The sequence below is a fragment of the Drosophila miranda genome, chromosome XR, assembly GCF_003369915.1.
Source record: "Drosophila miranda strain MSH22 chromosome XR, D.miranda_PacBio2.1, whole genome shotgun sequence".
NCBI classification, from domain to species: domain Eukaryota; kingdom Metazoa; phylum Arthropoda; class Insecta; order Diptera; family Drosophilidae; genus Drosophila; species Drosophila miranda.
Window position 1 is genome coordinate 20,837,856 of NC_046674.1, and position 16,428 is coordinate 20,854,283.

General features: G+C 42.0%; 1 protein-coding gene across 1 annotated transcript; it reads left to right on the top strand.

The window, feature by feature from the left end:
* Positions 1 to 8,247: 8,247 nt before the first annotated feature.
* LOC108165539 (protein embryonic gonad) lies at positions 8,248 to 15,309 on the top strand. The gene is made up of 3 exons (XM_017301613.2): positions 8,248 to 8,604; positions 12,701 to 12,778; positions 13,903 to 15,309. Exons 2-3 carry the CDS (start codon positions 12,701 to 12,703, stop codon positions 14,995 to 14,997), a joined length of 1,173 nt encoding a protein of 390 aa, XP_017157102.1. The 5' UTR covers positions 8,248 to 8,604; the 3' UTR covers positions 14,998 to 15,309.
* The last annotated feature ends 1,119 nt before the right edge of the window (positions 15,310 to 16,428 follow it).

A 16,428-nucleotide genomic window follows, 5' to 3' on the forward strand; every position in this document is an offset into this window, starting at 1 on the left:
GATTATCTAGCGGCCATGTTTGGCGATACGAAATCCTAAGGCGAGATGTCTGCGTGATGGGAATACAATATTGTGAAATAATGCGATACTCTTGCTTTCTACTTGGTCCCGGGTGACGGGTGCCTGGGGCCTGGGGCCTGGTGCCTGGTGCCTGGAGCCCGGTCCCACTCTCCGCTCACCGGGGTCCCAACCCAGCTGGCGACAAGCAGCTGCCCGAATGTTTTTGTTGGTGGCTTTTTGTTTACCGCACGACAAATTGCTTTGCTTTTGGCATCTCCGAGGCGGCTCAGGATTCTCCATATATGGCCAGAAGCCGTAGACACTTTGCGTGTCTCGGTGTTGGTGTTGGTGTACTAGTACCAGTACCAGTGCAAGTACGAGTACTCTGTTTGTGTATCTGTGTGTGTGTGTCTGCACTAAACAAATTGTTAAATTTATTGCCGGTCGTAAAGAATGGTCGCAGTTACAGTCACTGACAAAGCCACGGCTACAGAGAAACAACAAATTCCTTAAGTAATGCACTCAAATTTATAGTTCAGACTCAGTCAGTCAGTTGGGGGGAGTCGCAGTCTTGACGAACACCTAAAATTACTAGTACGTAGCTATCACTGGATGGAAAGCCATCGAAACCTTCTGCCCAACTTTAAGATCCGCAGTTTTGCCATATTCGCACTCGCCCAGATCTACCTGGCTATGACATCTTTGGCATTTTGGCATTTAATTAATTAGCGAACGTGAACTAACAAACTTAGCAATGCCTTGGCCACTCATTGGCGCCGTTGTCAATCACTCAATCAATCGATCAATCAGCTCAAATCAGCAGCATTCCTGCGACTTGCTTTCGTAGCATGTGGAGTGAAAAATTACTCAGAAATGGTCAAAGAAGAGAGAAAGAGAGTTGGGAGCATTTGGAATATGCAGGATAGAATGTCCAATGATAGTAATATATGTACGTATGGTATGGTATACCATAGTATGGCATGGTATTCGCTATTGCATTGCCAACTGAGAAACTTTCAGGATGTGCCGACTAGAGAGCCTAATTGTTTTGGGTTTTGGGGAGGTTGTACTTCATGTGAGATGAATATAAAATACGAGTAGTTCCTATAGGCGGACTTTTTTCTTTGGAAAAAACTGATGATAACCGATGGACCAATCAAAAACAGAAACAGTTCTTTTTAAAAGTTACTTTCTCGAAATTTCCGCCAAAATAAATATAAACTAACAAACACACACATAACCATATTGGGAGTTGCCTTTCTTGGTGCTGACTCCCACAAATAGAAACATTTATGCCCCGCCATTTGAAATGACAGTTTGAAGAGGAAAATGTAACAAATTTCTTTGGATCCCTCATAAAATAGCATTTTATCCAGATCTTGAATATACAAACAATTGCCAAGGATCGAATGGTTTGCCCGCCCCAGAGGAACTCCTGAATCCCAAGCAAATTAGGAAGCTAATGAAGAATTTACATTGTTTGCCAAAACGAATTATTATTAAGCATGGCCTGGTCCGGGCCAAAGACACAGCCAGACTGAGAGAGGATTGGGCTCGGGCTTGGGTCTGGGCATGGGCTTGGGCTGCGGATCTCTGCGGTCAAAGAGAAGCCAGCGACCAATTATATCGCCGAGCTTTGATCTTGCGACTGGTTCTAGGAGCGATGAGGAGGAGGCCTTGGGTCTGGCTGGCCTAGACTATTAAGCATACCGAAAGAAAGTTGGAAAATGTGAAGCAATTGTTTCTGGCATTTCGGAGGCACTTTGTTCTCGAGCCGACAGGGGCGAGGCCGTGTCCTCAGCCTCTAATTCCCACCGCGGATTCGCCAAGCCAAAATTTTTTTTTCGTCGCTCTGTTTCGGCAAAGAAGATTACGCATTGCATACTCGTATAAATCAAATGAAGCGTGTGCTATGCCCAAAGGAAAGTTCCCCCAATTTCGGACGCATTCAATTAATGTCAGTCGTAAAACGTATGAAAAAACCGAAAGCCCGAAAAGAAAACCAAGTCAACACCCATAAGATTTATAGGGTAAACCAATTTTTGTTTCTTTTTTGCAGTTCCCAAATCCACTTAAATGCTGTTCGCTCTGGCCAAGCCCCGAAAGCCGTTCCACATGTGTGGAGAGGTGTCTCTGCCTGTGTCTGGCTCTGGGTCTGGCTCTGGCTCTGGGTCTTGGTCTGGATCTGGGCACGGAGGCCCCACTTACTCACCCCTGCACCCAGGGTCGGGCCTTAAAGAGTGAAACACCGACCAGAAAAAACGCTCCAATTTGTCACTCGTGCTTAGGCCTGAGCCTGAGCCTGAGCCAGAGCGGGCAAGATGCAAAAAGTACGAGTATTGTCATACTCTCACTAAAAGTAGTTTTACGCTTGTGTTTTTTGAGGCAACCAAAAACAGCTTGGGCATAGATTGTTCTGAAGTACAGGACTTTCCATAGCATTTCTGCAGCACAACTGTTGGCTCTAGCAACATCACTTTCAAATCATTTAATAATAGTTAGCAGAATCCTTTTTAGGTCCAGTAAAAACATTTAGAGAAGGCTGTAACTTTAGAGCCCATCCGGAATCTTCCATTTCCTAGGGTATCTCCGACTCGTATAGGCCATACAATTGCCCTGTTATCCCAAAGAAGACCAAAAGAGAAGCCGAGCAGATCGCACAATTGTTATTAGTATCTTTTTGAGAAAAAGCCGCCGTCGCCTCAGACGGACGGACGAAAACTGAAGCACGCGCTCTTAACAAATTGTGCTACGAATTTATGCGATTCACTGGAGCACCGTGGAGAGAGAAATGTGCGCCCGATGACATCACGAGCAAAATATGTGGCCCCCAAAAAAGGCGCGGCCACGGCTCAAGCTCAGCCTCAGTGGAGGGCATGGCAGATCTCAGATGGAGATCTGCAGTCAGATGGAGGTCAAACGGATTCAAACTTTTCTGACAGACACATTTTCTGCTTCGCAACTCGTTCGCTTTTGACATTCCTTCATCAGCGAAACGGTTGCCAAAAAGGATTCTCTGTCCCCTGACAGGATGCAAACTAGTTTCCCTTTAAGCAGAACAAATTACGAAAGAGATCTTCTCTGGGAGTTATGCAAATTTACCATCGTGTGAGATTTATGGGATCTGGGAATGGTTCGAAGTCGCGACTGGGCGTCTGCCCATGCATAAAACTGAAGCAAATGACAGACCGATCGTGTCCTGGGCAGGATGCTTTGTCCTGTGTGCCGTCCCTCGCGTCGACACCTTTATGAAGTGTTGAAGAATCGGAGGAACCAGAGTCAAGGGCCCAAAGCGAGTTCATTAATTTGACATGATCCGTGCTCTTGAAACACTCACTGGGACACTCACTGCGCTGTGTATTCGCATTCAATGCTCAATGTTTATATACATAATTGTTGCATAATAACCTCATTAATCAACGGTGCTTGAATGGCAGAGTCCTGTCTGTGTCAGTTTCTGGCGTCTGGCAGGGGTTGTTAAGCATCTGACTTTACTAATGGTTCAAGATGATGTTTTGATGCATTACGCTTTATGTATCTGCTCCCTGTTCCCTGTTCGCTGTCCCCTAGTCCATTTTTGATAGAAACAAAATCGGAAGCATCTGCCATGATTTGTAATCATTTGTGTGTTCGTGTCAAAAAGATGCTAGATTCAGTCTATAGATTGTGGGGACACTTTAATGCTCATCATATTTTCGGACAGGTTAAACAAGAGTCTTATCATGGTACTAGGTATATTCCCCTTCAAAACACCGTTTTACAAAAATAAACGTCCTAAAATGTCCAGTTATTTGTTTAGAGGTGGTCGATCTTCTTCATTCCTAAGTATTACTTTACGTGTATTTTTGTTGCTCTTTCGACTGTCGCCCGTAACATTGACAGAAACAGAAACAAGAGGGATGGGGATGGGGATGGGGTAAGAAGACTAGAAAAATAAGAAGAAGCTGTAGAACAGTCAGTGGCAAAAATATGTCCATGTTCCGTATTCCTCGCTCCATCTCCCTCGCTCCTTAGTTTTGCTCCTTCTCCCGCTCCAACAGCTATCTCTATCTGGCTCTCTATGCAATGCAATTCTAAAAATTGAATTATTCATGGCGATTGTACGACAATCAATTGAAATTGAAATAAAATGCTGCCTGCCAAGTTGTTGCCGATGTTGTTGCTGTTGTTGCATTTGTTGCAGATGTTGCTGTTGTTGCCGCTACTGCTGCTGCTGCTGATTTTGCTGCCGCCTTTGACATGTGCGCAGACCGATTTTTCAGATACTTTTTTCGTTTTGGCCCGACTTGGCTTGCGTTCGTTCGTTTGTTCGTTCAATTGAAATTGTGATTTAAAGTATCTGTATCTGGATCGATTTGGCATCGATCGAATGTCGCCAAATGTCTCCCATCGAAGCTCACGATGGCATGCTGGCTGGCCCCCAGACAGCAGGAGATTTGTCGCCTATTTTGCTTGTGGTTTGCTTTGGTTTTGGTTTGATTTCTTCTGATTCTCGTTTTTTGGCCAGCGGCAATTTGTATTTGGCCATGTTAGTGCATAGATCAGACTTGTTCAAGTGTTCAAGTGTTTGGCAATCGTATTTGGGACCTGTTCAACATTTTCTCGGAAAAGTTTAGCTGCGGAAAGATCTCCAAACCTTGAGAGCTTTCTGAGAATGTATTCTACAATCCGTGTGATTTCGTTGCGGATCCCTTTATTGCCGATTGACAAGCAAATTGACGTATGTTAAGCTAGAAGTTTATGATAGAGAGAATCGGAATTAGATAGGGGATTAGATAATTCGATATCGTACATCGTAAAAAACTAAAACTAAAAAAATAAGCTCTAATTTAATTTGGATGCTCTCACCAATATTTGCCTGTTCGGGAGGTTCCAGTTTTCCAATTCTATAAATTACTCTAACTGGAAATAGCGAGCTTCCTATGGAATTTTTCTCTCTGCTCAATGCAATCGGATTAAAATTGCCCCTCACTCTGTCCTTGCAGCATAATTTGAGGCAGATTGCGCTCTAATAAATATGAGCAGCCATCAAAGCTAATGCGCCAACTCATCACCGGGAGATGAGCACGCGAGTAGGCGAGATATGCGCCCCGCTACCAAGGCCCAAACTTAATTAAAATTTCGTCAGATATGGAGACGGAGAGAGAGGCAAGACGAAGACGAAGAGGGCAGATTTGCCTACGAGCAAAAGAAATGTTAATATGACTGCGCAGTATCCGTAGCAGCTGCAGCATCCGCAGCAGCAGCACCAGCCGCAGCACCAGCCGCAGTTTTAACTAAGATTATGACGACAATGATGCTGACAGGCAAAGCTCTGACTCTGGCTCTGGAAACTACTGAAAAGAAACTAACCAGATTCCTGATGCAGTCAGAGAGTCAGAGTCGGTAGTCGGTAGTCGGTAGCCGGGAGTCTCCGTTCCAGTTCATGGCTAAATGCTGCTCGTGCTGTGATAAATTACACGTCATTTTAGAGTGTTGCGCTTCCTTGTTACTCCGTCAAGTGGTGTTGACACGGCCGCAGCGAATGCAGGGTATTAAATGATCTTCACTGATGCTCGAAACTCGAATCGAGGCTCCTCTTGCTCTCGCTCTCGCTCGTTCTTCAAGTGCTGTTATTAAAATGAAATCATCATCATCACGATGTGACAGAAACCGCGAGAGGGATACACTGGCGAGATGGATGCCTCAGGATCAGTTGTGCGAGCATCTACTCGTAAGCACGGATCTGGCTTATGACAAGAGAATTCAATTAGACATATGAAAACGCGTTGATTGTTCTGCCGGAATGGGAACTGTTTGGAGCTGCCGCTTCTTAAAATCTACTTTAAACTAGGAACTATTAACTTTGTTCTACAGGACTCTATGGTAATATTTTTAATCTGGAGAATTTGTTTGATTAAGTTTTGCGGCTATTTAATGTTAATTTAAGATATTTGTTGCACTACTGAGATTTTCCAGTAGCTTAGTTTATGAATGATCATTTAAAAGTCAATGACGTTTCCGCGAAATTATCCACTATGACAAAAAACAAAAAAATTTAGTAACCCTATTTTCATATACTTATGTCCCGTTATTATTTGCTAAAATTATTTAAATTATTATTTAATTATTAAACATATTGACGAAATTGAAATAAACAAAAAAACAAATTTCCGATATTTTTTGATACTTTTAAAGTCCGATTTTCCTTTACTATTATCTCCCAAAAGAAAGATGATACATGATAAAAGTTTATCCATAAAGTCTATCTAACATATTGAAGTACCTAAAAAATTATAAACAATTTTCGCAACCTCGGTTAATGGAATATTTTTTTGCTTTATTACCCCGGAATTCGGTAACGTAACGCCAATAAGTAGGAATAGGAAATAGGAAAGGTTTTCGACCTGGCTACCTAATAACTATTAAAAAATACAATATTTTTCAAAACTAAACTTTTTTCTTATATTTTTTTAACAATAGGCCACACATGGTCTATTGTGGTGTATAGTAGATTATAGTGGCGAATATATACGGTTTTTATGTGATAGCGATATTCAAGGCGGGGTCAGCTCTGAGCTGAGATTGAAGATATTTACAAGACAAATTTGCAAGAAGTGAGTGCCAAGTCCAAACTGTTCAAGGGAGTTCCCTAATGCGATCGCCACAGATAGAGAGAACGATAGCGAGCCGAGAGAAAGGCAGGAGATGAAGACGTAAGATAGGGGAATCATAGGCATGGGTGTAGATGACAATAGGGTTTAGTGGTCAGTGCCGAAATGACGAGCAATAAAATTGACTTACTTTACTTTTGCACTACTGGCTATTATCTATGGACTAATGGCTAATATCGGCCTGCGCAACCCAACAATTTTGTTTATCAACATAATTATTTTCAGAACTAATAGAGTGTTACTAAAAATATTTATTAATAACAAATTATTATTAAATAATATCGCAAAACACAATCTTGAAAACAAGTTTTTTGCTTAAGTCTTTTGTATTTGTAGGATTTTTAGGTTTTTATCATACAATTTTTGTGATTATTAGCAGATGAAAGGATTTCTTTAAATATTAAAAATTTTAATTCATATACACTGAGAGAAAAATGGCATTGTGAAAAGACACAAAACATTATTTAATTTCAATATTCGGTTCATTTATATATATTTTAATTATAAAATATATTTAAATCGAGTATTTTCATATTAATGACAAAATTTAAGTGAAACGCCTCAATCTCGACTAAAAATTAAATAGACTCGTACATAATAGTTTTCAATAATCCTTTCATCTGCTGAAAATCACGAAAATTGAATAAAAAACATTTAAAAATGCTAGAAATGCAAAAGACTTAGGCAAGAAACTAGTTTTCACCATTTTGTTGCACGAGCTTCGATGTTTTTTTTCTTTCTTTAGTTTGTTTACTTACTCTCTGTTTTTACTCACACTGAACGGCGGGCATTACGATACTCTGTGCCCACCTCTTTGCCACTTTAGTTGTCCAATACGAATACAAATGAATGCACATTTACAATAAAAAATATAAAAAAAACCAAACCGAATTTAACACTCTCGCACATACACAAGCGCAGGAAATAATAACAGTACTGTGTGTAGGCAACAGCCAACGAATCAAGACATTTTCAATGAATACGAGCGAAACATTCATATATATCCGCATATATACATCCATTGCATACATACAAATCGTGCCGGTGGCAACAGCCAACCACAGTTGAGCACGCACCACCGAACAGAGAGAGACTTGGGTAAGAGAATACAGTGCGAGAAATTAGGATTAAGATGTGTCACATTCGGCAATCAATACATAAGAGTCATATTTGCGCCTTACTTTACACCTTTTCCCTCAATCTCGATGCATTTACATAAAAAAACTGTTAGAATTTTACCTATAATTAAATGACAGAAATAATTCCGTTCCGAGCGTTGTGATATTATTATTAGAACTCGGCATGGGTAGGAATAATAATTGAATTTCTCAAAAAAAATAATATTATTTACAGATTTTTTTTTTTTTGTAATATTCGAGGATGGATAATATTTTGAAATTTTTTTTTTAGTTTATGGGTCTTGAGAGCGTGCTCTTCTCTCTTGCTGTGCCACAAAAGAGAGCGCAGCAGAGCAGAGCTGAGCCGAGCCGAGGAGCAGAAGAGCAGCTGTTTGAAAAACAGGAACTGACTGTTGGGTTGTGATGATATGATCTTTGAGGCCAGGGCCACACCGGGCCAGTCGCAGTCTCAGAACGACGATGACGATTCAGTCTCGGATTGGACTCACGCTGCCAAGCATCGTCGATCGCGAAGTTCTTCGGCGTTATGTGCGCCACGTGAGTGTTGCGAGTGAGTCTCTCGAGTGCCGTCGCTATATCATCACCGTTTAGGCGGATCAATGATGTCACTGAAGATAATGTGCTATGAAATGTGCTATGGTCAGATATGATCTATTGATAATGCAGAGATCATCCAGTTTGTAAGGAAATCTGATCAGTCAAAGTGTTCTGTGAAATTAAAAACATATACAAATATATATAAATAAATATATGCAGTGTACCTTTTGGGATCTACAATTTATGCAGTTTTGGAAATATCCAATTATAAAAAGGTAACTACGCAATGTACAAAATATATAAAATTAAAGACACAAAAATCCTTTTAAGATTTAATGGATTTAATAATCAAAAATATAACATTTAAAAGATAAAAATCCTTTTAAGAAAGACAAAGATTTAATGGATGTAATAATCAAAAATAAAGTATTATGTTTTTTTTTAATTTTTTTTAAGTTACAAAATACTATGTTAATGTTATTGTTAAATAAATATGGAAATATTTATTGTAGAATGGAACGTGCCAAAAAAAAAACCTACAAAGTATAAAACTATACGAATGCTAATAAGTCGTAATGAAAATAATAATTAAATTGAATACATTTTGCATAAATAGAATAAATTAATGGCTATCAGCGATTCAAATAGTCAGATAAGATTGTCAATGAATGTTAAAAAAAAGTATTACGGCACATATATTCGATTTCCTGCACAACTTGATTGAAACGTAATATTTTAGGATTCTTTTAGAGACATGCAATTTGAAATAAACTGAAAATGTGTCAGAAACGAACTTAAATGAAATATTCCATTTAATACATTAAAGCAAAGTGCATCAAAAAGTGGCAGACTTGCCAAGTGGACCATTGAGGAGAGAAGTCTTTACCCTTTTAGCCACCCGTAATTGCATAAGCCCTTAACGAAAGAAATATAGATTTGGTAGGCCCCAAAAAACAAAAACAACAAAAAGGAGTAGTAGAGAAGTAGAGAAGCCAACCGAAACAAAAGAAGCTCATTGACATGCTCATTAATAATGTTATTGCCTTTTGTGCGATAAGTGTCAAAAAATTACTACAATAGGGGTAGGGCAGAGAAGATGCTGGGAGATGGAAGATGTATTCCAGCACTTAATTGTCCAACTGCTGTCGGCAATCAAGCAGAAAAGGGCCAGAGACCGGGGCTGGACTGGATCGGGAACCGAGCTGGGAGGCCACGAAAGGACGCAGACAATTCAAACTAGAGCGTGTGACTGCTGAGTGGATTTGCATATTCGGAATATCCGTCTCCAGTGGAGTGGACTCCATTGGCAGGGCTAATAATAAAGCATATTACCGGCAATTGTCTGGCCAGAGAGATGATCACGGAAGAGCTGAGACGAGGGGTTTGGGTTCTTGATTCTTGTTCTATTTTGTAGCCGCTTCAAAATATTTGAGACAATCGTGGTTTGCTTGTTTGAACACCTTTTCTACCTTTGTTTCCCTTTATCTGATTTGGCATTGTCCATCATTTTGTTTGCTTTAAAGGACACATTTTTTTGCCCGTTGTTTATTATTCTTATTGAGGAAAATCCTTCTGCTTTATGTGCATTCATTTTGGGTCTGTCAACAGCAACTTGATGAGCTTGTTGAGAATGTATCTACATACATTCAACTGATCTGGTTCTTATTGTCTAAGCCGCTTCGTACCCGTCGTCCCCCCATCAGACTCCGCTCTGCTCCTCTCCTCTCCTCCCCGCTCCTCTCCTCTCCTCACCGATTCGGAAAACATTTTGTAGATCTCCGCAGATTAGATCTGAACAATCATCCACTTGGCTTACAATCAATACGGATAGTTTTTAATTAATTGTTTGTTCAAGTCGAATGTGTAACATTAATCTTGGTTTAAATGTGGCTTAATCGATAAGCTTGGCAGCTGGGGATTGTTTCTATTTTGTGATCGCTTAGGTCCGATATAGAAATGAACAATGGGAATCTCTTTATGAATTTGGAATGCCACTAGTTGAATTCAATAAAAAAAGAGACGAAGGGAACCCAATAAGATCCACCAACAAATGACAATGAACCAAGTCCATCCGAACCACAGAAATACTCACACAAAATTCTCCTTCCTTCCTTTTCCTTAAAGACCTTAATTAGCAGTTGGGCTTGTGGAATGGGAACTACAAGTATGTGTGTCCTGGTACACGACTTGGATCGGTATTTGTCCATTTGATGGGGGAAACGGAGGATGCATGAGACAAATCTCTTGAATCTCTTGAATCTCTTGAGAGCCCAATTTGTGTCCGGTTTTGTAAAGCGGGCGGCCTTGGCCAGCATCGTGATTGTGCCAAAAGGATTGAAGCCGCCTTTGGATACAAATCTGCCAGTTTATCGCTTCGTGGTCACTCCTTTCGGTTTGCTTAAAAAGGCCAGAAATGATTGTGGAAATTTGCTGTAATTATATTGAGAGATAAGCCGCTAAAGGACAGGTTTTGCGTGAAATTAGTTTATCTTTGCTAGAAAAAATCTGTGATAGTATATTGGCCTTCAATCAGAATGGGAATTAGTATTAATTTTGATTACTGGTTGAAGCCGGAATGTAGGAAAAGATTTACACGGTTAAGAATTAAAGTATACATATGTAGGATATACATAGGTATTCCTTTCTTCGGTATCCCAGAGTTTTTGCTTTAATACTCCCTTTAATTTAGAACTAAAACTACCTCAGACCTCACCACTTGGTGTGTTCGCTTAGGTGTCCATATCTTGACATTGTCCGGCCCCAGTGGCAGGGCTGACAGTGGCAGAGGGAGCTGCAACTGCAAACTGCAACTAGAAATGTGCCCAGCAGGTGGTGCCACAACGTGATGCTGCTTCTGTGATAATGGTTAACCCCAGGCTCCGTGCTGCCCCTCCAACCCATAGCCAGCCTGCCAATGCCCAGCACTTTGCATATAAACGCTCGCTAATGGACACCAAAGGTGACAGCAGAGCCTTGCTAAATTGGCAAACATTAAATTTGCACCTTCACAGCGAGCTCCAGCTCCGCAGCGGAGACAGGCGCGAGCGAAACCGTGACAATTTTCGGCACAGCGGTGCGCTTTTCCAGAAAGCAGCAAAATCAGCGGCAGACAGAAGACACAAGAAATCTTCAATCGCTTGAGCTTGAGCTTCAGAGGCGACCCAGAACTGAAACTCTTGAACACTTTGTGCTCCATAGATAATCTTGGTTTCTTACAGCAGCAGCAGCAGCAGCCAAGTCAGGCCAGGCCAAGGCAAGCCAAGCCAAAGTTGGTACTTAATGGGGGAGGATCGTGGAGAAAGATACTCGTACTCGGATAATCGTATCGCAGAGAGTTTTGTCGGAAGGAAAGGATACGAGCATAGCTGTATTGAGAGTAGGTACATCATTGAGGGTCCTTGGTGACCTGCAGAGCCCAATCCAATGGTCTACTATAATGATGGCCAAGTTGCGATGGTCCATGAAAGTGTTTCTACATATACTGCACACAGCCACACGCTTTATGGAAACGTTAACAACCAAAAAAAATGTCAAAGAATTTATAATGTATTGTAATTGTACGAGTATATCCATGACAAAATCGATCCCTCCCCAAGATTCTCCATGCTCATCAAACAGTTGACGTAGAATTTTCGTAATTTTCGTTGTTATTGTTGCTGCTGCGGTCTTTTGTTTTTGCTTGACCTTAAGAGCTTTATGAGCGGGCAAAACAAGTCACAGCATGCATTAGATGTGTGAACGTGAAGCCTTCTGTGGGAAAGGAAAGAGAGGGGGCAGTGGCAGTGGCAGTGGCGGTCGCCGTCGCCGTCGCAGAGAGATGGAGAGAGGTGGAGTCGAGGTGCAGGGTCTGACATTGCCGCGACCGAAACTTTGATGGTGCAAGCCCAAACCGGTCGCTGCATACCTCAATTTCTATCCACGACCTGTGGCAAAAAAAAGAAGAGAATTCAAAAATGAAAAAGAATACAAAATAAAGTAAAGAGAAACGCAGTGGGTCATCGGTTATGCCTGTGGTTGTTGCTGTTTCGATGGCTCTTCTTCTGCTGTGCTGCCTTTTGGTGTGGCTTTTGGCTTCTTTTTTGTTGTTGTCAAACTGAGAGAGGAGTTAACAAAAAAAAACACAGACATACACTCATATAAAAAGAAAAATAGTCGGCAGAAAAAATCCCATCGATAACAAGGACAATCGTGAAGAGACCGCCACAGATGGAAGTTTTTCAATTAAGAGTTTCGGCAACAAGCTCTTGAGAGCCCAAGAATCATACTTTCTTTAGAAACCACTCATTAATGATTTATCCTTAGTATTTAGTATATATATTCTTGACTTAAAATCTGTGCTTTAACTTAGAAACAATTACATTCGCTTTGCAGATGAACCAGCTGTGCAAAGTGTGCGGCGAACCGGCGGCTGGTTTTCATTTCGGGGCATTCACATGCGAAGGCTGTAAGGTGAGTACTCCCGTTCCCGTTCCCGTTTCTATTCGTTCCCCATTCGCATTCCTTCCATTAGTTGAGAAATATCTCTTCCAAATGGATATTTTATGGGGATTACCCGAGACAATTGTGAGAAAGATGGGTGCTGCGATTTCGCACATTTCGTAGACAAAACAAGTCGACAAAATGTGCAAAAAATGATCTCGATTTTGGCTTTTACTTTCCATCAAATCGAAAACATTATTACTATAATTAAAATTCAATTCGGTAGATTAATCGATTTTTAATTGACTTTAAGTAGATACGTGTGCGCACCTCAGCACAAAGCAAAAGCCTTCAAATGGCATGGGAAAATTTCTGCAAAATTTAGAGCAGTTATCAGGGAGAGCGGGAACTACAACTACAACTACGAATACGAATACAAGTAAGAGTATGAGTATGAGTGTATATGTATATGTAGAGATAGGTAAGCCTCAAGGCGAGCACAAATGTAAACTGCAGTCAATCAAATAAAAATTACATGCATATTAGATGAGTCAGCGCATTCGGAAACAAAGGTCCCAGACACCCATCAAACGTGGCTCAACTCCACTCAGAGTTGAACTTCAAAATCCACTCCGCCATGAGTCGGCACCCGGCACGGCACCAGCCTCAGCCCCAGCCCCAGCCCCAAGCAACAGCCCCGAAACAATGGAAATCAGTTGCGATACAATAAATGGTGCATGAAGATTTATTCGTATCTATGCTGTTCCTTCTTTGTGGCGTGCCCCATCAGTAGTTGGGCAGTAGTTGGGCACATTATGAACGCACATTTGATAATTGAGGCAAGTTCGACAGCGGTAGACAGGTGCACACACACACAGAGGTGAGGTAAAGAGGTGACATCCATTGTTAAAATGTTGTTAGCCAGTTGCTCAGCTGAGATGACCCACAGAGCCAGCAATCCTTGGGCAATCCTCGGTTACTACTTGGGAAGAGTGTTGCAGTCCATGGGCCATTAGAGACATCTTTTACACATTCGTTTTGGGTATGAAAAAGATCGGACAAGTAGTTCACAAATCTCCACTCGTCGCAGAAGTCACCCGTTTGTCTAGATACAAGATACTCATCTGAAATCTTTCTCTTCCCGCCTTTTGCAGTCCTTCTTTGGGCGCACCTACAACAACATCGCGGCTATAGCCGGCTGCAAGCACAACGGGGACTGTGTGATCAACAAGAAGAACCGCACGGCCTGCAAGGCGTGTCGCCTGCGCAAGTGCCTCTTAGTGGGGATGTCGAAGAGTGGCTCCCGCTATGGACGCCGCTCCAACTGGTTCAAGATCCACTGCCTGCTGCAGGAGCAGCAGAGCACGGCGGGTACAGCCAGCGGGACTGCTGGTAGCGGACCAGGGGGGGTCGGTGGGGTAAGCAGTGCGAATCTGGAGCAGCTCGCGCGCCTGCAGCAGGCGAGCCACCAGGCGCGGCAGACCTACCAGGACAAAACGAATCCCTGCATCAAGTCAGCCACCTCCAGCTCCCCCACAATGGGGGGAGTGGGCGCGGCGGGAGCCACCTCCTCCGCAGCCTCTCCTAGCCTGCCCGGATTCCTGCAGGCGGCCAAATATCTCAACGATCGCCAGCAGCACCAAAAGCACCAGCAGCGGCAGTTGAAGCTGGAATCCCGCCTGAGTAACACCCCCAGCGACTCCGGCGCATCATCGGCCGGCGATCCCAACGAGGATGGTGCCACCAGTGTGCTGAGTGGCAACACCACGGGCGTCATCAGCACCGCTGCATCAATGCCCAAGCTGGGCCAGCGGCAGGGTTGCCCTCCATTCCCCGCCACTTCCGAGCCGGACGCAGATCTGGCTGCGCAGCAGCAGCGCCAGCGCCATCAGGAGCTGCTCGAGATCTTCCGCAGTCACTCGGAGCCGCTATACAGCTCCTTTGCCCCGTTCAGCCACCTGCCACCAGTGCTGCTCGCGGCCGGAGTGCCCCCACTGCCCATCTTCAAGGACCAGTTTAAGGCGGAACTGTTATTTCCGGCCGCCAGCAGTCCCGAGCTGGACGAACCCATCGATCTCTCGCTGAGATCGCGAACAGATCCAGCCAGTCCCTTGGCGCCTGGCTCAAACAGTCCCAGTTTGAGCGAGCCTGCAGCGGCCGGTCATTTCCTGGACGAGTCCTCGATCCTTGTCCGCAAATCCACGCCCCTCGACCTCACTCTGGTGCGCTCCCAAACCCTAACGGGCTGAAAGATAGCCGGGATCTGAGATTCGAGATTGCCTGAAAATTCGTTCCAGTGCTAAAACAATTTCGAAAAGATATTCTTACCTGCAGAAGAAAGGACCACGGAGAAATGGGCGCTAAGATACTCGTATATGAATACCGAAACCAGAAGAAATCTACCCATAAAAACCCCTTCATCTTCATCATTTTGGTGCCAGTGAAATTATGTACAAATATCAATATCAATATTTTTTTTTTAGCTCAATTACAGCCGCTAAGAGAAAAGAGTGAACAATCGTATTATATATACAAAAAAAAAATATATATATATATATAGAAATATAAATAAATAAATGATACTTTCTAGACAAATTTACAAATGATTGTCATTTAATGTGCTATGTGAATTAGCTTACATTTCCGTTTTTTTTTTTCTCTTTATTTATGTATAAATATTTTTAGTTATTAGACAGTAGGGTTTTTTTTTCGTTGTTTTCGTATTGAACTTTTGTTTGTTTTATTATTTTTAAATAATTTATTTGCCTAGATGTTAAGCCAATGTATAAATTTAAAAAGAAGAGTAAAATAAAAGTGAAAAGTTATGAAGAAATGCTGATCTGGTGTGCGTGGAAAATATTTGAGAAAATTTTGTAGTCGTTTTGGTGGTCCCCAACTAAACATTTTTCCAACCACCACATAAAATGAATTTCTTTCTTTGAGCTCCTTCAGCTCTCTCTCTCTCTCGCTCTTGAGGTTGACATAAAAAGCTTCATTCAATTGACACATGACCAAACTTTTCCATGACCATCTACAGCAGAAATTTGTTCAATATACAAGTACAGGTACATATATACTATAGAGGGATATATGTATGTATGATGTATAAGTAAGTTTTCGATTCAACTGTCACGGCTTCTGTGTTTACGTGTATATCCATCAAGAGGCGAACACAAATCCTGACCGCAGCGAGCCCGGTACCCAGTCAATGCGTTATTCATTACATAACCATGCTGCTGCTGCTGCTGCTGCTGACATATTTCCAAATGTCAGGCTACCTAGATGTTGACTATATAAATGTAATTATGACAGCCCTGGACAGATGACACAATCCGCACAGACTCAACGGGAGAGCTGGGACTTGTAGTCGACTTGTGGTGGCAGAGGGAAATCTAATGACTTAGAAAACGAACTCAATTTGAACATCTGTATGAACTTAAACAAAAACACTTTGAAATATTTGGGGAAACTCAAAGTTCATATCAAAGCTATGTACATAAAATGAAAGCATTGATTGATTACTCATCGCAAAGACACCTCATACCTACCTAATCGTATACTAAACACTCATCTACATCTAAACGATATATTTTATTGTACAATATACATATAACTCACTCATAGCTGCATATGTGTACACAGAGACAAGCTCTCTTGATTGGCTCATCTCAGTATTTAAG

What these genes read in the sequence shown, in the direction of transcription:
- LOC108165539 (XM_017301613.2), top strand. Translation starts at nt 12,701, where the DNA reads ATGAACCAGCTGTGCAAAGTGTGCGGCGAACCGGCGGCTGGTTTTCAT. An exon ending in TCACATGCGAAGGCTGTAAG is followed by an intron (nt 12,779 to 13,902) that starts GTGAGTACTCCC and finishes CGCCTTTTGCAG; the next exon opens with TCCTTCTTTGGGCGCACCTA.